Source organism: Monodelphis domestica, chromosome 1, assembly GCF_027887165.1.
Source record: "Monodelphis domestica isolate mMonDom1 chromosome 1, mMonDom1.pri, whole genome shotgun sequence".
NCBI lineage: Eukaryota > Metazoa > Chordata > Mammalia > Didelphimorphia > Didelphidae > Monodelphis > Monodelphis domestica.
The window spans coordinates 255,835,889-255,858,813 of NC_077227.1; the positions used below are offsets into that span (position 1 = coordinate 255,835,889).

The 22,925-nt window shown below is 38.5% G+C and overlaps 1 protein-coding gene and 1 long non-coding RNA gene across 2 annotated transcripts in view; one reads left to right on the forward strand and one right to left on the reverse strand.

Moving 5' to 3' along the window:
* Positions 1–11,649: 11,649 nt before the first annotated feature.
* Positions 11,650–22,925, reverse strand: part of LOC130456310 (uncharacterized) — a 28,008-nt gene continuing 16,732 nt past the window's right edge. Inside the window, exon 2 of the long non-coding RNA XR_008914968.1 lies at positions 11,650–15,980. This is a non-coding gene — a long non-coding RNA (uncharacterized LOC130456310). The remainder of the gene's footprint in view (positions 15,981–22,925) is intronic.
* TMED10 (transmembrane p24 trafficking protein 10) overlaps positions 15,158–22,925 on the forward strand; it is a 47,498-nt gene continuing 39,730 nt past the window's right edge. Inside the window, exon 1 of the mRNA XM_001374921.5 lies at positions 15,158–15,493. Coding sequence (XP_001374958.1) covers positions 15,173–15,493 — 321 coding nt within the window. The 5' untranslated portion in view covers positions 15,158–15,172. The remainder of the gene's footprint in view (positions 15,494–22,925) is intronic.

Genomic DNA, 22,925 nt, shown 5'->3' on the forward strand with positions numbered 1-22,925 from the left:
GGCAGCATGCATTCACAGTTCAGTAGCTTTTAGAAATTTCAGTGCTGGGTGTGTTTGTTATGGAGACTTACTCTGTCGAAAGTGTGTAAGAATATAGGGTTATTCTAGTCCATAGAAAAGTTGGCAAAGTGACAGCTCAGGAGTCTTTTGCAAGCACTACATATTTCAGGCACACAAACAAAACAAGGTATCATCCAGGAGTCCTGATACTATTTTCTATTTGAACTTATTCCCAAGACGACAAGAAATATTACAAAGATTGGAACATAGATATTATTCTATCTATAATGAGCATAGATTGTTAGTATTTAAAACTTGTACATGATAATGCAGTTGCAACAGTATATAGATTACTGAATAAGAGAACACTTAGGGTGAAAAGTCTTCCTTAAGGCTTTAACAAGGGTCAATAGAATAGTTGGTGAAGACAGGTTAAAGAATAGCTAGATATTACCCATACTAAACTTTATCCTACTGATGCCAAGATGTTTGTTTCCCCGTACAACCACCAACCTGGCTGCCATAAGCATATGGCTCAGGAGTCTTATGTATATGGATATGTCCTGCATGGGCAAGTCTGTACTGAGATTAGGGCTGCCTCTTTTATATTTGTTCTTTCCTGAACTTGGATGAATGAGTACCTAACTGAAATGGATGTGTCCTGGCTTGGAGGTGACCTTATAAGTTCAAGAGGTCCTGAATTCCTCAGCTGAATCAGACTGGCAGCTAGAGAGGCGTTTCCAATACCTATTCGTGTTCTTAGTGAAAATGGCCATTAGCAGAATGGACAGTGCAGAGCCGAGGTGAAACATAAAATGCCTAAGCAGGAATCCTGCAAATTTTTTTAAGTTCTAATGAGATTTGTATCAGTCTTTTAATGGACAAATTATGGCAAATGACTATAACAGAATACTAGTATGCCATAAGAAATTGTGAAAAGAACAGCTTCAAAAAAACTTGTCTGAAATGACAGTGAAATGAGAAGAATCAAGAGAACAATGTATTCAATAATAACTACATTACATGACTTTGAAAGACTTGAGAACTCTGATGAACACAATGGGCAATAGTGATTCCAGAGGATTAATGATGAAGTATACTTTGAGAGGGGGAATTAGACTCAGGGTGAAGACTCAAATAATAGATTTTTTGGACATAGCTAATATAGGCTATTATTTTGCTGAACCATGCATATTTGTTATAAGAATTTGTTTGTTGGACCGAGGAAAAGCAACTGCCCAACTACAGTGGCTGAGGGGACATGACAGAGGAGAGACTCTAAACGAACACTCTAATGCAAATATTAACAACATGGCAATGGGCTCAAATCAAGAACACATATGATACCCAGTGGAATCACGCGTTGGCTACGGGGGGTGGGAGGGAGGAAAAGAAAATGATCTTTGTCTTTAATGAATAATGCATGGAAATGATCAAATAAAATACTATAAAATTAAAAAAAAAGAATTTGTTGTGGTTTTTTTTTTCAATTCAGAGGTAGGTTGGGAAGGAAAGAAATAGACTTCATTAATTGAAAAAATTAACTAAAATTTTTTGTGTTTTTTTAAGTATCAGCATCCTAGGAGATTGTAACTATAGTTACAAGTTGTTACAGAATGGTTTGTTTCTGTCAAACACATGCTTGTGAATGTGCTGTATTTAGCATTTCTTTTGTGTGTCACAAATAAATACCTGTCCTATACCTGATTCATAGAACATACTGTATAGCTTTCTACTCCCTACTTTGAGAAATATAATAGACATATTCTATAATTTAATTTGTTATAAGTAAAATTGTCTCTAAGGTACTAGGGTAGGGGACTTAATGAGCCTAAGAGAATGATAAAAGAGAGCTTAACCATTCCTATTAGAGACTATACTCCCTTCTCCCTCCTTTCCTTAACCTTCTTCCCTTTCCCACCCTTAACTCCTCCCTGCTAAACATAGTCACATAGAATTTTGGGTCCTCCTAGTCAAAAAATGGCATCATATCCCAGTCCCTGTGGTCTCCACAGCGGTTCTTCTGTGGTAGACATATAACAAAGGGAAATTCATAGAACATGTGGGTAACTTAGGAGCCAAATTAAGCAAAATACAACACTGGTCACTGGAGGTAAAGAAAACAATTCATGATTAATTTTAAAATTTGGAGACAGGGCTAATTCTAGGTATTTTTTAAAAATTATGGCAAGCCTAATGATTTATTCACAACCTCAGTTATTCCCTCACTCTCCTATTAGCCCCAGTCACCCCTTAGCTAATAATAATAGCTAAGAATAGCATTTCTCAATCCTTTTCAGTTTATAGCATTCTGTATGGGTGAAAGTAATAGTTAAGGTAATGGATAGAAGAAGATAATTCTGTCCATGAAATATTCACTCAACTATTGTCCTCCATCCATCTCTCTATCTTTTTGTTGTTTTTAAACTTTGACCTTCTTTATTACAAGTATCAGTTCCAATGCAGAAGAGCAGTAAGAAGTAGGCAATTGTGGTTAAGTGATTTGCCCAGAGTCATATGCCTAGGAAATGTCTGAGACCACATATGAACCAGAGACCTTTCATTTCCACACCTGACTTTCTATCCACTGAGCTGCCTAGCTGTCCCCAAGTTTGGTGCCTTTAAAATCAAAGATGGGCACTTAGTATTAGAAGCTACAGAGGATGAGACCTGGAAAAAAAAGTCATTAGATTTGTCAATTAGGAGATCACTGGTCCAATGTAGGAGTAGTTTCAGGAAAATGGGGTAGTGGGAGGAAGGGGAAGGTTAAAGTCTGATGGCAGGGGGTAGGAGAGAGAGTGAATATTGGGGAAATAGAAACATTAATATAGCCAATTTTTCTAAGAAGTTGAGGAGTTAAGAGGAGAGTTATGGAATGCTAATGAGGTAAAAGAATGTTTATAGGCAGATTAGAAGGAGCCAGATGAGAGAGAGGAGATGGTTATTGTAGCAAAGTCTAGGAGTAATCAGTAGAAAGCACTGTATTATGGTTGTCTTTTTGTTTGTTTTTTAAAGAGCACTTGCTAGTTTTGGAGCCAGAGGGCCTAGGTTCAAATTCTAAATTTGTTTACTTCCCACCTTAAGCAAATCCTATGATGCTCTTCATTGATCCAGAGCTATGAAACTTCTTCCATCTATAGTGGAAGATTTAAAAATTCTGTAACTTAAACTCTCCTTTGACTGTCTGGGGAGCACTGAAGTCATTTGCTTGTGGTATATCTCAGAAGGAGGACTCTCCTGAGTCCAAGGTTCTCCTTCTCTCCGGGAGAATGCAGAAAGATACAAACATAACAAACAAGATAAGTGTAGGCTAGAAACTGCATAACTATTTTTTTCTTAAAAAAAAAAAAACACAACTCTGAGGGCAGCTGGGTAGCTCAGTGATTGAGAGCCAGGTCTAGAGATGGGAGGCCTTGGGTTCAAATCTGATCTCAGACACTTCCTAGCTATGTGACCGTGGGCAAGTCACTTAACCCTCATTGCCCTAGCCCTTACCACTCTTCTGTCCTGGAATCAATAACCAGTATTAATTCTAAGATGGAAGGCAAGGGTTTAAAAAAAAAAAACCCAATCCTTATCTTCTATCCTAATATCGATTCTTTTTTAAAAAGCTTTACCTTCTATCTTAAAAATGTGTGTTAAGTATCGGTTCCAAGGCAAAAGAGTGGTATGGGTTAGGTTGAGTTCAGTGACTTACCCAGGGTCACACAGCTAAGAAGTGTCTGAACCACTTTTGAACCCAGGTCATTTCCAAGATTAATACTCATCTATTGAGTCATCCAGTATCAATCTAAGACAGAAGAGTAGCAAGAGCTAGCCAATTGGGGTGAAGTGACTTGCCCAGGTTACCTAGCCTGGAAGTGTCTGAGGGCCTCCTGATTCCAGGCCTGGTGCTCTATCCACTGCTACCTAGTTGCCATGTGCATACCTATTTTTTCAAGGCAACCACATATATAAAACAGATTGGAAAACCTCCTAAGTTGACAGGATGCCTGAAATAATAGCTGGAAAAAAAAAGAAATAATTAGTGAAATAGGAATGAAGCCTTGAAAAGCTAAAAGCATTTGTGGTAAGTAGCAATTATAAAATGAGAGCACTGGACCAAATAGCTTCTGAGTTCTCTTCTAGGTTTAACTGATCCTATAAGCATAAAGCTTGATGAAAGATTTAGAGGTGATTTCATTCAGCTGCTAGCTGTTTTATTCCTTCTCAAGGCAAAGAAGTGATGGCATCCCACAGGCTAGTAGGAAATTATTCAATTAGTCTCTGCAATCAGCTGTGACCTTGACTTGACCAATAATATTAAACAATGACTCCTCTCTCCAATCCATACCCCATCCAAGAGTCAAATCCCCAAAGCACAAGTCTGACCAAGGTATTATTCCCTTCTTCAAAAAGCTCCAGTGGCTTCTAATTGCCTGTAAGATTAAATACAAATTCTTCTGTCTGGCATTTAAAGTCTTTTGTAATCTGGATCCAATCCTTTATGCTTGCCAGCCTTTTCCTTGTGCCATGAATGAATTCTGCCTCCCTCTGCTACTTCATGGTTCTTGAGGAAGATAGTATAGAGCCAAGGTAAAGTATACAAATGCCTATTTACTAGTCCGGCAACCTGCTTGCAATATTTAAGACTCAACCTCCTGGAAGAATTAAATGATAGTTATTTTTGCTGCTTGTTAAATCTCTAACACTGCACTCTTGTAATGGCCTTTTGTATATAGTATTTGTTTTGTGTAGAGGAAAAAGAATACCTGTCCCATTTGTTACATTGTACAATGAGTATTTTTCTACACCTCCTTTTGGGGAGACCCTAGATATGACTAAACCTAAACTTTACATAACTTTAAACATAAACTTTACACAAATCTCCTCCTAAGTCTCTGGGGTGATGATAGAAAGATCTGAGGTGTGTCAAAAAATGATTCTGACCCTTCTAGTTGGTCAGTATCCTCCAGGGCTAAATCCTATCTTGTATCATATACTTGGGTCCAGCCTTCTGTAGAGAGTTAGAGGACATACTGCCCCAACCCGTTGGACCTAGCCCCAGTTATAATTGTTAGATATATATTTTGTATTTACTTCTCTGTGTTCCTATCATTTCCCTCTCCTCACCTCATTCCATTCTGAACATAAATTCCTTGAGAGGCAGAACAATTTTTGTTTTTGTTTTTGTATCCCAGGACAATAGCATAGAACCTTACACAGGTCAAGTACTTAAATGCTTATTGATAAAATGAATAAGCCTCAGTTTACTCATCTGTTTGATGGCTAAATCCTTTCACCTTAAGGTGAGGTCATAGGTACAGAGAGCAAGTAATAAAGATGCTCATTTCTCTGACATAGGAAGAAAGGAAGAAAAAAAATATGCTGATTCTAAGCAATAGTCAGGAATGAAAGAAAGTATAGGATCTGCCAGCTGTTCCTATATAATGAACCTGTGGGTGGTGACCTGAGAAGGAGAATGAAGGCTAGAGGAATATGGATGTGAGATAGATAAGGCAGTCAGAGGAAGAGATGCAGGAATAAAGTCTCAGAGACCACAAGTTCAAACGCATGGAGAGAAGCGAGCTTCTTAATACCTCTCTAGAAAGAGAAAGCAAGCAGAGAAATTATAAGTATGAGAAACAAGAGCACATGCGTGGAGCTGAGAACTCTAGGACATCCCCCATGGACCAGGTGGTCAAGAGATTAATGGGAGATGTGCGGGGCAGCTGCGCTGTGTCAGTCAGTCAGACCTGAGGAGGCCATTATAGGCCATAGCAAGATTAAAAGGTGCAAGGGCAAGAGGGAGAGCAAGGGCTGTGAGAGCAAGAACTGTAAGAGAAGAGGAGGCTGGCACATGTTCCCCAGCCTTTATTGGGGACCTTAGGAATGTCAAGTGGGAGGTGATTAATGAATACGTGACATGATACAGGTTTTTACATTGGTTGAATTGACAATGATGGAATCAAATAGGAGGAGATTAATTGAACTCACGCTCTGTAAATGAATGTAGTCCAAGTCGGGGCACTGTGGCTGTCAATGCCCAGGCCAGGAGTTTGCTAGTCCTTTGGACTGTCCCTTTCCATACAATGAACATTAAGTGATCTGACCATGTGTCTGGTAAATGAATATACAGGATACAATATCAATACATCAATCATACTTCCAAGATGCTAACATGCCTAGTATGCTACAGAAAGGAATTGAAGGAATGTTCATTTAATTGCCTGAATCTTAGTAAAGTAAGAGACCAAGTCATCTGTCTTAAATATGATCTGTGGCCTTACAAAGAAAGGGAAATGTTTGGAATACCCGATGGAATTTAGTATAGGGAATAAGGTAGAGAATTGACAAACCTGGAGTTGGATAGCGTAACAACAGTGAGGAAACAGCTAAAGCAAAGTACAACAGTTTTATAGTGGATGAAATCAGCTCCATTTCACACCTTTCTATAGTAATATATCCACTTTCTCCTCTCTCACTCTTCTTAACCCCTTACCATCTGCCTTCATTCCACTGAACCTACTCTCACCAAAGTTACAGATGATCTCTTAGCTGTCAGATCCAATGGTCTTTTCTCAGTCCTCATTCTCTTTTCAGCAGCCTTTGACACTGTTGATCACTAGTTTCTCCCTGATATTCCCTTGTTTCTAGGTTTTCAGGACACTACTCTTTCATTTCTCCTCCTCCCCAGCATACTACTCCTCAGTCTCCTTTGCAGGATCTTCCTTCTTGTCACACCCTCTAACCATGGGTATCCCACAGGGCTCAATCCTGGGCCCACTTTTCTTCTCCCTTTATACTGTTTCATTGAGTGATCTCATCAATTTTCATCTCTATGCTGATAATTCCCAAATCTACTTATCTTGCCTGAAACTCAGCTAATCTCCAATCTCACTTTCCCAACTATCTTTTCTACATTCTGTAAACCTCAAATTTCCTTAGACTTATAATTGTTGAAAATTTCACCATTGGGATATTTCATACTTGGAAAATTTCTTACTGATAGTCTATTGGAATGGGAACTCCATTGGCATGGGAGGTTCCTTCTCTTCCCTTCTTAAGATTACTTTAGGACAGAAACCCTTTGCTGAACAATGGAAAGGACTTTGACCTATGCTTGAGCATAGAACAGGAATTTCTTTGAGTCTTGATTGATTTTAGAATTGATACAATGGAGATACTCCACCCTATTCAGTCCTAATAGGATTGAGTAAGGGCTGCAGCCTAGATCAAAATTTAATTATTCCAATCTCTACCATACTCAAGTTAACAGGATTTAGAAAGGGCTGTAACAAAAGAGTAAAGATTTAATCATTTGAAAAATATGACCTTCAACAGACATGTGCAAAAGCCAGAAACCTCTGGGCGGTCCTGGGTTAAGCGAGAGCCTCCATTGACAGGGAAATTGATGAAGAGTGATTGGTAGATGTGAGGACTGAGGGGAGGCAACTTGGATGGTTTCCTTAAAGATAGGAGGGTCTGGAGACTCGGGGGTTGTGGAGTTTTTGAGCGGTGTGGTTCCTGGGCTCTGAGGAAGCTTGCTCGGAAGGAAGCTGAAGGTGGGGGCCTCTGAGACTGTTTCTCCATTTTGGACACGTGAGTGAAAGGGACTGATCTCTTTTCTTTGCCCCAGCTATCTAAGGGCTTGGGCCTTTTGGCCCAGCCTAAACAGAAGGGGTATTTAAGCCCTATTCCCTTCTCTCCCCTTTCTCTCTCTATATATATCTCTAATTCCTTTCTTGCTCCTATTGTAATTAAACTCCAAAAAAGGCTGACGGCTGACTTGAGTTTTTCATTTAGGAATTACATAGCTGATTCCTTGGCGACCTTAAATTAATATATATCAGTCTTTTAAAGTGATTCCCTTGTAACAATTCTCAAAGTGGATGTCCAGTAGACATCTTGTGTGTCCAAAAAATGAACTCATTCTCTTTTCCCCTAAATTCTCCCTGGCTCCTATCTTTCCTATTACTGCAGAGGGCAACCACATCCTCCCAATCCCTCAGATTTACAACTAAAAGTCATCTTGGACTCCTACACCTCATTCCCCATATCCAAACTGTTGCCAAGGCCTATCAATTTCATCTTTTCCACATCTCTCAAAGATATCCCCGTTTATCCAGATACCAACACCACTCTAGTGCCCTCATTTCTTCATACGTAGATTATTGTAATAACCTACTGGTAGGTCTGTCTATCTCAAGTTTCTTCCCACTCTAAGCCAACCTCCATTCAACCACTAATGGTTTGAACATGTCTCCCCCTACTCAACAAAGTACAGTGACTTCATATTGCCTCCAGGGCCAAATATACAATGCTACTTTGGGCATTCAAAATCTTTCATAACCTAGCCACCTCCTACCTTTCCTGTCTTCTGACACTTTACTCTCTACTATGTACTATTCAATTTAGAAACCCTGGTCCTCTGGCTATTCCATGAAGAAGACACTTCTCTCAATTCTAAGCATTTTCTCTAGTTATTAACCATTCCTAGAATGCTTTTTTCTACTGACTTCTTTGGCTTTCTTGAAGTTTTAATTAATATCCTATCTTTTATTGGAAGCCTTCCTCTATCCCTCTTAATTCTTTGCTTCCCCTATGCTAATCATTTCCTACTTATCCTGTATAGTTTGCTTTGTATATATTTGTTTGCATGTTCTCTCATCTGTTAGATTATAAGCTCCTAGAAGGCATGGACAGTCTTTTTTACATCTTTTTGCATCCCACAATAACTAGCACATAGTAAGCACTTGAAAAATGATTGACTGATATCTAACAGTCTAGGAGCTGAAAAGAGGAATCAGATAGTGGAGAAAACCAGGAAGGAAGATGATTTAGGATACCTACAGATTTGGAAAACAAAATATCCTAGGATGTTGGTTCCTATGCCATTAAAGTAGCAGGTAATGGGGTCAAGGAGGGATATATGATAAAGAGGTAAGGGAAGGGGGCAGCTAAATAGCTCACTAGATAAAGCACCAGATCCAGAGTGGGGAGGACCTGGGTTCAAATATCACCTCAGATACTTCCTAGCTGGGTAACCCTGAGCAAATCACTTAACTCTGTCAGCCCCTTGCCATTCTTTTGTCTTAAAACTGATAAGTGATACTATGACAGAAGGTAAGGGTTATTAAAAAAAAAAGGCAAGGGAAGCCAGAGTGGAGAAGCAGATGGGAGAAAATCAGAAAAGATTCCAAGACCTATAGAGAGGAATATGAAGAAGTATAGTATGAGTAGAATGGTAAAAGTAGATGGTAGTCCAAGAGCAGAATTTTAGTTTTTATAGATGGTAAAATCTAAGTATGATGCATGGCTGAAGTGGCATAAAATTGAGCATTATGTAGTTGGGGTGTTAATCACTATAAATATTGAGAACTTTGAAGAAGATGTAGGATGGGAAAAAAAGACAATTAGCCAGGTTCCAACATCATTGAGGAAGTGAGGAGTTTGGTAGATGACAACAAGCAAGAGGCAATAATATGGTAACTGTGCCCCAACTACTCCAGCCTACATTGCTCTCTCTTCTTTAAACTTCTAAAAGCATTTATAGACTATACCACAAATTAGCATTTTCATATGCCAAATCACAGGATATTAAAACTCAAAGGAACCATACAGATCATGTAATTCAATTCCCTCATTTCACAGATGAAGAAATTAGAGCCTAGAGGAATGAAGATATTTGTGCTGTTAGTCACAGAGAAAATGAAAGAGCCAGGAATCCAAAATTATTTGACTCTAGGTCCAGTGTATTTTCTCCTATGTCAAATTTAATTCAGTTTAAATCCGTTTTTAAAATATTCATTAATCAGTGGCAATGAGCAAGGAAATCATGCTATTTCCTTGTAATTGATTCTTAATTTTAAAACTCTGACACAAAAGTCCTACTCACAAGCAGGTACAAAAATGGGGCAAACCCAAATTTTGATTGTTGCAGACTCATAATATCTTCCTGAATACCTCTGGCTCCTGGGATGTCACATAATATTTGATCATTTATAGACACAAATCATTATCTTTACTAGCAGGATAATTCATAGGATCCTATATAAACAGTACAAAGAGGGATCTTAGAAATCATCTAATCTAACCACCTAGTTTTACAGATGAAGAAGCAGAAGTCCAGAGATGAAATTACTTTGCCAAGACCATACTTCCTCAGATACATCCCACCCTGGGCAAATTACTTAATTCATTTGCCTGTTTTCTCATCTGTATACTGAGGATAATAATAGCATCTACCTCCTAAGAATGTTGTATCAAATGAGGTAACTGTAAAATGCTTAGCACAGTGCTGGGCCTATATAGAGTATGCCCTATGGAAATTTTTACACTACTACCAGGCCAAAAAGGTGGGCCAAGAATTCTCACTTTCTAACTTCAAATCAGTGCAATCCTAACCACACCTTGCTTGCTGCCTTGATAATGTTGTATAATTGTTTTGTATGTGTATTTTGTTTCTCTTCCAAATAATTTTAAAATCTTTAAGGACAGGAAGCACATTTTATATCTATTTTGTGTGTCTTCTTTCTCCAATTCCACTCCATCATCAAGCATATACATGCATACATACTTATATATACACACACATATATATATATATATATATGCAAGGATCTAAGTCTCTGTGTATTCTTCAGTGCTGTTCCTTTCCTTGCTTAGTTAGTGATAGTTGTGATAGTTATCTTTTAGGTCTGTTACTTCTGACAACTTTGTTTTGGACAAATATGGCATTTAATATCTAGCACAGAGACTAGTGATGCCCATCACCATAAATTAATCCTTTGATTTGGGATGTACTTTGAGCTATCTTTGGAAGTTGCAGTTCATAATGCAGAAGTTGACCATCTGGAGAATTGACAGCATTGGTTGTGGTCTGTGAGACACCAAATCCTGGAGAAGTACCTCTTTAGAAGCTATTAATACTTCCTTGGTCCACGTGCCAGGATGACCTTTGGCAAGGGGAAAAAAAAAACCTCTCATGCGCTTGTGAAAAGAGGTCCTCTTTCTCCTTCCTTCTCCCATTGCTTCCTATTCCTATATCTTTGTTAAGAGAGGTACAGATTGTGTAGAAAAGCCAATATACAAACACGCTCTATATATATCAGGATGTTGTTTAAGGTGTTGTAATTAGGGGTAGGCAGTAGGGGGTCTGGGTGGAAATATGAAATAAAGAAGGAAAATTTCTTTTTCTCTACTCATTTTGGGTCTTTCATATGATTTCTCTCATAAGTCCTCTTTAATAATGATCTTTTTTTAAAATCAGGAATTCTTAGCGCATCAGTTAGCAATGTCACTGATGGAACTCTGATCCTGGTGATTTAGGCTTTAGGATATAGGACAGGGTCCTGCTAGTTTATCTTCAGGACATAGTAGAGCTAGCACTGATGAAGTACAGAATATCATATAGAGTTGGCATATAGTTCATGTTTCATGCCTAGAAAACAGAAAATCTATCCTCATATGAAATCTAGAAAGGCACATATATTTTTCAAGGCATAGTCATTTGTAGAGTTGGGAGGGAATATATACTGGATGTTACATAAGTTTCTGCATTAGATATAAGCATCTTCATGTTCTGACAGAGTACAAGGCACTAATAAAAACATAGCATGTGCTATAAATAACAAAGAAAGGTGTCCAGTCAATCGATCAAATCAGAACTTCCAAAAATCAATCAAAAAGTATTTATTAAGTGCCTACTATGTGCCAGGTGTTGTGCTAGACACATAACAATGAGTAATGTGGCAATTAAATACTAAAAACCAAATAAAGTTTACAAAAACATATATATGTATATACACATAGGTAAACAAAACACACTGACTATAATCCTAGTTTGTATTGAAGTCAGAGGACCTAGTTTTAATTATTGCCTCTGGCGATGACTAGACAAGTTAACTGTTTTAGGCCTCAATTTTTCTACCTGGGAAATGGAAATTAATAACTGAATGAGAATTTTAAAATTATAAAATTCACAAACTTCTTTTGGAAGTGGAAACAGAAACTCTCTAAGCATAAATAACAACTTCCTTATCTCCCCATTACTCCAAAACCCCAAATTACCAGGAAGATTCCTCCTCTTCCCACATATACAGCACTTCTTTTACAAAGAGGTAAAAGATCTCTTATCTGGGAGCTTAACCTCAAGTAGCCTCAGAATTACTATAATACATGGCAATGTAAAGTGAGATGTGCTATATTCTTTTTTGTAATACTGAAGCACAAGACTTGCTTTCTAATGCCAAGGTCTAATACAAGGTCTTTGTAAGCAAGGATATACCATTAAAACAAGAGTACTGGTGGCAGAAAGGAATTCATGGCTTCACAGCAGTTGGCTGACATGCAACTTCCCTGTGCAGTCCTGTCTGACTGGGAAAAATGGAAAACAAGGTGGCAAAAATTAGATTAGTATCAACAGCTCACACCATACACCAAAACATGCTCCAAAATGGATAAATAAATAAAATTTACATCATAAATTATTGGAGGAAAGAAGATGCCCTTCATAACTATGGGCAGGAGATGGGTTCATGGCACAAGAAGTGATAGAGAATATCACAGAAAATAATGGGGATAATTTAATTATATAAATTTGAAAAGTTTTTATTCAAGCAAAATCAATGTAGTTTATATTAGAAGGGAAACAGTTAACTGGTGGGGGGGGGGATCTTTGCAACAAGTTTCTTTGCTAAAAGTCTGATTTTAAGGTATATGAGGAACTGATTCAACTTTATTAGAAAAGCTATTCCTCAATAGATAAATGGTCAAACAGGCATTTCTAAAAAGAAGAAATTCAAACTATCATCAATTGCATGAAAAAATGCTCCAAGTCACTAATAAGAGAACTGCAAATTAAAATGAATGAGTTTCTACCTTACACCCATAAGATCTAAACAAAAGAGAAGTAAAATGATAATAGTTGTAAGGGTTATAGGAAGACAAAAACACACCATAGCATTGTTAGTGGAACTATAATTGGTCCAGTCATCCTGGAAAGCAATTTGGAATTATATCCCCCAAAGTCACTGTATTATACACTATTTGACTCAGAGATACCATAAAGTATTTTTGAAGTATTTAACTTGTGTCCCAAGGCATCACTACTGGTTTTATATATCAAAGAGATCAAAGAAAAAGGGAAAGGACTTATCACACAAAATTGTTTATGGCAGCCCTTCTCATTTTAACAGAGCTGGAGGAAAAGTAAATGCTTATTAACTGGGGAATAGCTGAACAAATTATGGAATATAATGGGATTTTATTGTACCAGACAAAAGGAAGGATTCAGGAAAACCTATTCTTAAAATTGACTGATAAAAGAATAATTAGAACAAAAAGAACAATTTATATAATAACATTGTAAAGAAAAAGGTATTTGATAGATGTAAGAACTCTTCTCAATTTTATGACTAACCATAACTCCAGAGATCCAATGATACAAAAGTATCATAATTTCTACTTCCTAACAAAGAGATAAGGGACTCAAGGTGCAGATTGAGGTATACATTTTCAGACATGGCCAATATATGAATTTAAGTTTACCAAGTTTATGTTATAAGAATGTTTGTTTTTATTGAAGGAAGCAAGATGTGAGAGGGAATAGTATTGATAGTAAAATTAAGTTAAGTGCCTTCCACCCCATGGCCACCAAAGAAAAGGAATAAAAGAGTAACAGTATTTTGTTTTAAGCATCAAAGAAGAGAGGGAATTTCAGAGGGAGATACAGACAAGTAGGACAGCTTTGAAACTAATATAGAATTTATTACAGTAATTTTTTGAAAGATGGATATAAAGGAGATGCTGATTTTCATATGCAATCCTCTTTTTCTGTTCTTTGTATATGGAAATACTCATGTTCATCATTATTTGCCAATTTAAAACCAAGGAAAGAGTAAAGATTTTAAAATATGTATATTATATATATGTATATATATATGTGTGTAAAAATATACACATATATATAATAATGCCCAAGAGTATGAACCCAGTCCCTTAACTCTACAAGAATATCTCCAAAAAATTATTAGAACTCAAGAAACAATAAGGCACAGAAGAAAGTGCAGAACTTGAAATCAAGAAGACATCAGTTCCAACTCTGGTTCAAACCCTTCTTAGGTATTATGGCTATCAAGTTACCCCACTCTGAGCCTCAGCTTCTTCGATTATGTAAAATAAAAATAATGTAACCCTCGAGTTTTGTGAAAATCAAGTGAGATAACATAAAGCGTTTTGCAAGCCTTAAACACATCAGCTTTTATTATAGGAGCAATAATACTATTTGAAATAGCCTGAAAACCTAAGAAGGATCTATAACATTTCAATAGTAATACCACTACTGAATATGTAGGTCTCTCACCTACACTCACACATTTTATAGATGGGACTTTCACCTACACGTGCAACTTATAGATGGACAGCTGTATCTGGGGCTTTCACTTAATGCACAAACCTTGTACTTAGAACATATGAACAAAACACACACACTCCCTCCCTCCACGCTCTGGGTGGAGAGGAAATTACAGTTTACTTCTAATCAGTAGGCCAATCAGGCGGACTGGGGTCCAACAGCCCAACTAAACCCGGCCCCTGGGAACCATTCCTTTCCTCGGAGACTGGGGACGCCGGCCTCAAACGCAGGCCCAGAAGTTCTAAGAAGAATCTTTCTGGCCTCCGCTCCCTCCCCTGGGCTTTTAAGAGATCAATGGCCCCTCCCCCTTTCCTCCCCAACTCCCCGCCCAAGGCCTGTAGCTGTCACCCAGCGCTCCTGGGCGGAATCTAAGGCTTCCACCCGGTCGGTTGCTAGCGTGCCCGGAAGACGGAGGCCCAAGCTGAGAACAGCAGCGATAACAGCTCGCCGCCACATAGTCAGCACCCGTGCGCGGGGCGGGCTCTCTAAACGGCTTTGTGGCCTTTCCCCATTGGGGCTTGGTTGTCATGGTGTCTGTGGCCCCGGTCTCTTGGGAAGAGTTTCCGGAAATTAAAGAAAAATTACTTCCAGGGTTGCCCTTACTAGTGATGGTGGATAAGGAAGTTATAGAACAACCAAAAATACAGGAATTTTACCGACGATAGTTATACCATTTCAGGACCTTTTACGTACTGCTTCACACTGTTATTGGTCATTTATTCCTTCTAGATTTTTTCCCCTAGGTTCCTCCGGCCCATCACTTTGCCAATCTCAAAGATGGCGCCGGCAGCGTCGCAGTGGCGGCAGCAGGTCACGTGGCCCCCCGGTTCCGGCGCGGTGGAAGCCCCAGGAGCTGAAGCAGTCGCCAGCACCATGTCCCGGTTGTTCGATCCTCGTGTTCCCCGCGGCCCCGGCCCGCTGACGTTGCTTCTCCTGCTCCTGCTCGGTCCCAGCTCGGTCCTCACCATCTCCTTCCACCTGCCCGTCAACTCCCGCAAGTGCCTTCGAGAGGAGATCCACAAGGACCTGTTGGTGACGGGCGAGTACGAGATCACCGACCAGTCGGGGGGTGCCGGAGGCCTGCGGACCCACCTCAAGGTGCGGGGGGCAGCGGGTCACGAGCTTGCGTGGGCGCGTCCGCAATCGGCCTCGGACTTCGGCCGCTACAGAAGGGTTGGGCGGACCGAGGCCTAGGCCTGCGGACAGGCCCTGTCCCGTGGGAATCACCTGGGGTGTGTCTTCGGGGTACCCCCACACCCGAGTCCCCCTTCCCGTTTGGAGTAACGAAGGGCTTCACGACCCTGACCCCGAAGGCAGGAGTGGAATGAAAGAGCTTGGCAGGAATGCCCCTTCCAAATCAGATCGGGGTAACCCCGTTTCTGTCCTGCCTTTCTAGGGCTCCAGGCTGAGATTGTCCTTAGGTTTGGACCCCGTTGACCCGTCCTTAGAGATTCGGAGAAGTCCCATTCCAGGAAACACTTCCCAGCTGTGTGGTCAAATCTCCATTTGAGTCACTTGCTGCCTATGCCTATGTAGGAAGACCTTGAAAAAATGCTTTCATCCCGCTACGCCCCAATTTACTCATCTGTTAAAAAAAGAGAGAGAATGAGGAAGAGCTAGATTATTTCAAAGATTCTTACATGCTTTAAAACTGTAAATTTAGTATAGTTTAGTTGTAGAGGGAATTTTCATAATTTATATTTGCTAGATTCCCATTTCTCAAGGAAAGGAAACAAGATTTAAATTTAATTTCTTAGTATTTTTGAAGGAAGAGGAATTAGGAGATTTTCACATTTTTACATTTCAGTATCAAGGCTTTGGGTATGCCTTCCTTTTCTCAGCTTGCACATACAGAAACAATTTACCTTCTACCCAATTTATTATCTAAGTTGTTAGGCTGTCAGCTAACATATGGTAAGACCTACTCATTTGCTAATACTGGTAAGTAGGTCTTTCCTATTCTACAGCCTATATTACTTCAAGTTTGCTATACATTCTTTTTTTATGATAATCTTTTAAAATTTTTATTTAATTAGGGAGAATTTTTCCAGTTACATGATGCATGTTCTTTCCCACTCCTCTCCCCACCCCCTCTGGTAGCCAAGGAGCAATTCCACTGGGTTTTACATGTGTCATTGATCAAGACCTATTTCCATATTATTGGTAATTTGCACTAGGTTGATCAGTCCTATGTCCCCAATTATATCCCCATCAACTCTTAATTATAGAATGGAATTGGTTTTAAAAAAATGGAATTAGTGACAGTGTATCTGTCATACGTCCCAGCTTGTTACTGTTTATTACACAGAAATACACAGTTTTGCCAGTAGAGGCTAAATCCATTTTAATTCCAAAATGTCATTTTAAAAAAATCATCAAAGCAACAAGATTCAGGTCAGCAAACTGGACTCCTTCCTTGGGTTTTTATAACACTTTATTTGTACCTCTCACTCTTCTTTGTTCTATCTTTTGTTACAGGTGATCTTTTCTTCAGTTACTATCCCATCACAAACTTTGTTATACTGTCCAGATAGATAAGAAAGTAATCAAGGAGAAATTAGACTCAAATATGACTCCTTTTGAGTATAGATTTTAGACTTTAAAGTGAAAATTCATAGATATGACATTTTATATGCTCAGAAGTTTACAACTGAAAGGAACCTTAAAGATCTTTTAGATCAAAGATGGCTAAACACATGGCCCACGATACTTCTGAGTGCAGCTCAAACCAGGTTAATAAGTATTTGGGAAATATTTAACAAACTAAATGAAAATATAATAAAGCATAGATAATAGTACATTTTAAAATGGTCAGTATGTGGTCCACTAGGATCCTTATGTTCAGATTAGTGCTTTGTTTCTATTTGAGTTTTCATCACTGCTCTAGATAAAGCCCTTCACTTTATAGATAATGAAACTGAAGCTCAGGAAAGTTAGTGACTTAGCTCAAGTCACTCAGCTTCTTAGTGGTAGAGTTGGTGGTTTTTATGACTGATTCTGTGAATACAAGGCAGCTTACATATACATAGTTATAATATATTATTTATATAATATATTTATATAATATATTATGTAATTACATGTGGAATGAGTCTACTGCTAAGCAAGATGAGTTTCTAGTGACTCCTGAATCCTATCTGCCTACTGAGGTATTCCAAGAAATGTAGGTAATATTTCTCAGCCCTAAATTTGGGATGGGAAAACCAGAAATTTGTCAAAGGACCTACACATCAGCTTAATGTATTTAGATTGTATTGCTGAATAGAAAGAAGGCATAATGCAGGTAAATAGTTCTACAGTGGCATCCGTCAATAGTCAATAATAGCAAATATTTATTAAAAGCACTTAGTCTTATTAAATTCATGCCAGGCACTATGCTAAGAACTGAAGATACAAAAATGGGAGAAAAATAAGAAAATCATCTTATGCAAAGTAGACTTATGGACAAGGACTATGTCTGATCTTTACTCTCTCTCTTTATTTTTTTTAAACCCTTCCTTCTCAGAATCAATAGTGTGTTTTGGTTCCAAGGCAAAAGAGTGGTAAGGGCTAGGCATTGGGGTTAAGGATTTGTCGGGTCACAGCTAGGAAGTATCTGAGGCAAGATTTGATCCCAGAGCCTCCCATCAGTAGATCTGGCTCCCAATCCATTGCGCTCCCTTGCTGGCCCCTGATCTTTACTCTTTAAGTAGTAAAATACATTTTAGGAGTGTTCAACTACTTCACAGAAAATTTTTAATAGTATTTTTCTTCTCTTGACTCAAAACCGAATGGATAGTCTCCCATTTCCTATTTGAAACTAATCTCTGTCAGAGGACCAGAGATTGTTTTAAGTATTATCTTTTGGAATTCAGAATCCCAATGTTGTACTGAGCAAGAAAAGTTTTGGCTTCCAGTTTTTCTAGGCCTAGGCTAGAGTGCTTTCTTCTTGGCTACATTGTGTATCTAATAGGTGATGTTGCCTAGATTGAAGGTCAAGAGGTCAAGTAAAATCAGTGCTTACTTCAGCCCTCTAGTTTTAACCATGAGACATACTTCATCCCAAGCATTCCTAGGCATCATGGGCATCTTACCATCTCCCCTGATGGTGGGGACTTTTCAGCACTTGATGAGACCAATAATTTAATATCCCTGCCATTGAACATGGTGAGAAAATCTCCTGCCTTATGGCTCAATTCACATATCTTCCCAACTGCCTAAATCAAAGAGCCCTTTTTTGGCCTGTATCCCCACTATATGCGCTGTATCTCCCTAGAAGAATGTAAACTTGGGAGCAGGGATCATCTATCTCACTTTTCTTTTTATCTACCTAGGGCCTGGCATGTTGAGTTTAATATCTAGGCCTAATTTCACTGGTATAGGAAATTAGAGAAGAGATTCTCACTGCAGATCAAGACATTCTCTGCACTTTATGATCTTAGAGAAGTTCCTAGATTCCTATGGGGCTAAGTGAAACAGAGTCAAACAGTCAGTTTTATGGGCAACTCTATCCATTACGTTGTGCTGCTATATCATATGTATTCAGCGAGTACTGGTTTAAGCTGTAAACTTTACAAAACTTTTCACTTACATTATTTTAGGCTCACAACCACTTTGTGAAGTAAATACTGCAGTATTAATCTGTTTTTCAGGTGAAGGAAACAAGAGACTCAGACCAGCAAAATGAGTTGCTCAGGGTTTGCTTCTAAAGTTAAAGTGGCAGGGCTAGAATTCAAACCCAGATCCCACTTCTGTGTCTTAGCTTTTTTTCCACTACACACTCTGGGAGTAGGGAGCCCATTCTTTTAGGCCTATTGTTTGAGCAGGGAAAACTGAGCATCAGATATGTGTCTATTCTTGGATTGAATGGTGTTAGTCATGAAAATAGGCAATTGAGTGGCTTATGATGCCCAAAGCCAGAAACAGCCCATGTGGGACAGAAATTTAGTAACCAGTCAACAAACAAATAATTCCTGTCCTTAAGGAGCTTATGTTTTACCTGGATTGATGACTTGTGCAGACATTTTTGAAAAATCTAAATCTAAATTTCTCATAGTGGGATGCCAGAGGTGCTAAGGATCAGGAAAGGGTTTGTGAAGATGTCTCTTGAGTAGAGTTTTGAATAACAGGAGGGATTCTCAGAAACAAGAGATTATATTTCAGGCATTAGGAACAATCACCATAAAGGCCTGGAAACTGGAGGTGAAGAGTTCCTTATTTGGAATAGCAACAAGACCAGTTTGACTGGAACAAACAGTGACTGAAGGGGAATAATAGTATAAATTAGGAACAAGTTGGGAAAAGTTTTAAACAAAGGAGTTTATATTTGATATTGAAGCAATATGGAACCATTGGAGTTGATTTAATAGAAGAATGATATGGTTAAACCTGTACTTTAGGAAAATTGTTTTGGCATCTGTGCCTTGGATGAATTGGAGCGTAGGGAGAAGAGGCTGAGAAGTTAAGAGGCTATGGCAGTAATCTGGGTGAGAAGTGATAAAGATTTGTCCTAGATTGAAGGCTATGTGAGTAGAGAGAAGGGAACTGATAGAATAGATGTGAGAAATAAAAAGGCAAGATTTGGCATCTTATTGGTTGGTGGAAAGTAAGAGGGACAGCTAGGTGGCTCAGTGGATAGAGTCAGACCTGGAAAAAGGAGGTCCTGGGTTCAGATCTGGCCTCAGACACTTCCTAACTGACCCCAAAATAAGTCACTCAACTCCTAGTGCTTAGCACATACTGCTCTTCTCTCTTGGAACTGTTACTTATTAATGGTGAGAGGTTTTTTTGTTTTGTTTTGTTTTATTAAGTGAGGGGGGAGAGTAAAGAGCCCAGGGACTTGAGTGTAGGGACTTAATACTTTTTCATTCCTTCATATTCTTGTTTTCAACTGAAGCCTGTATGCAAAAACTTAAAAAAAAAAACTCATCATGAAAGGAAATAATGTAAGTGAAATGTTTTGTAGACTTTTAAGCCCTATATAAATATAGGTAGTGTGGATACAAAATCAAAAGTGAAATAATCCTTGCCTTCAAGGAACTCTTATTCTGCTACATACTGCAGTAACACTGAATTTTTTTCATTTATGTCTCATGAGAATTTGTATTTTTGGGGGGCAGCTAGTTAACTCAGTGGATTGAGAGTCAGGCCCAGAGATGGGAAGTCCTGGGTTCAAATCTGGCCTCAGACACTTCCCAGCTGTGTGATCCTAGGCAAGTCACTTAACCCCCATTGCCTAGCCCTGTTCCAAGACAGAAGGTAAGGGTTTAAAAAAAAAAAGAATTTGTATTTATGGGGTAGTTTTGTTCAACATTTATATTGTGCTAAGTTAAGAATTACATTGTCAACCAAAATAGAATTATAATTTTTCTAATTATTAGATAAGCTGAACAGGATCAAGAGAAAATTTACTTTAAAAAAGAAAAATCCTTTTATCTTCTGTCTAAGGCAAAAGATTGGCAAGGGCTACTGTGCAATCAAGGTTAATTGACTTCCCCAGGGTCACATAGCTAGGAAGTATCTGAGGTCAGATTTGAAGCCAGGACCTCCTCTCTCCAAGCCTGGCTCTTTTATCTACTGAGCCACCTAGCTGCCTCTAACAATTTCTTTTTTTAAAGTGCTTAGATAAAGTACTGGCCCAGATTCAAAGGAAGACTGAATTCAAGTCCTGCCTCTGATGTATATTGCTTAAGTAACTAGACAAGTCATTTAACATTTCAGGACTCCCAAACAACTTTCTAAGACTTTTTAAGTAGCAGATCAGGTGTGGCCTTGGATTCCTTAGAAGAAACTTCCTAACTGGGTATTCCCCAATACCAGTGATGGTGAATCTTTTAGAGACTGAGTGCCCAAACTACAACCTTCATGTTTTGTGTGAGGGCCCCTTGCCTAACCCCAGAGAGGGAAGGGAGGAAGTGCTCCCATTGGGCTGCTGGGAAGAGGGGCAGGTGATGTGAGAAATGTCCTCAGGTTTGTGGGGGTGGGGGAGCAACCTTCTCTGGCACCTGTGCCATAGGTTTGCCAACATGACCCTATACCAGTGAAATCATAGGACCTGTCCAAAAAGTATTTGCCATCAAAAAAATTTTGGCCAGATACAGATTAAGAGTCAATCAAATGATGCCAGTGGTACCAAAACACTTATGGGTGGTTTGCACTTATGAAGCTTTACTGAAAAATCATCTGTGAAAGACTTTGTAGATTGCATGTATGTATAGATCATCTCTAAAGAACTGACAATGATATTAATCCAAATCTCTTGTGAGTTATATATTTCATTAGTCCCTTTTTAATAATCTAATTGGCCTATTTCCCAGATACAGTCATCTCCCATTAATGTTAATTAACAATGCATTTTATTAATGAAATTATAACTTGTATTATTCACATGTATGACCCTAATAAATAACTCCCAAGTAACATATAACTAGGAGAGCTAAACAGATGACTTCAAGAATAGTCCAGTCTTGGTTATTAGTACCCAACCATAAAGCCAAACTAAAAGTTTCAATGAAATAATGTGGCATATGGGTAAACATTGGTTTTATGGAAACAGTTTCACCAAAGAGTACAAATGTTACTGGGTTTGGTTTTTTTTTTAACAGTTTTCAAATAATTTTTATTTGGTTGCAAAGTATTTCAACTTAATCACAGCTGTCAAGTATATGTTTCCTCCAAGAAAAGAGTTAAAGAAAGAGAAGAATTCTTGATGTTCAATCCAGAAGTAGAATCATTCATTTTTATTTACATTTTCCTGAATATCTTATTTTATACTAAGTATTCTTCCCTATCTCCTGAATTTAATATATATATTCATATTCCCTCAAATTCCCTAACTTCTCAGTCTGCTAATTTTCTTTGAACTACTCCATTCCTTTGCTACAAATAGAGATGGTCACTAACTTTGAAATTCTTTCATTTGATTATAATCTTTTTTCTTTCAATCTTTACCTGTGCTTTATGAAGACTCCTAACCTTTGTTCTTTGTCTTCACTCCTGTTAATTTCCAGGCTATCAATCACCCTTGTACTCTTTCCTCTTTTCTCTGTCTTGGTTCCTTGGTAAACCAACTTACTGTTAAACTGTCTCCTACTATCAAACCCTAGCTACCTTGTTCTATTCATGAGCTTCTGAATGGAGCTGGAGGAAATGAAAAAATTTGCTCATCCTGTCATTACAGATTTATGCTATCATATCATCTGAGTCTCACTATAGTGAGGCAAATCACTTGAAAAAAAAATTGAGGCTATTTAGTGAGACTGCCTTTTACACTACCACCTTATATACACAAATCTCCTCATTCTTTTTTCATTCTGGTTTCTGATCAAGATGTGATCCTTGCTAAGCCAACTTCTCTAGGAGCACCTTTGTTCCCTTCCCCCTCCAGACTTCTCCAGCAAATCATCCCTACTATCATCTCTTATCTTCAATCTCTCTATCTACTGGCTGCATCCCTGCTTCCTGCAAATAAGCTTATGTTTCTTCCATCCTTTAAAAACTTTGATTTGATCTGACCATCTTCACTAGCCACTCTCCTCTTTGTGTCTAAACA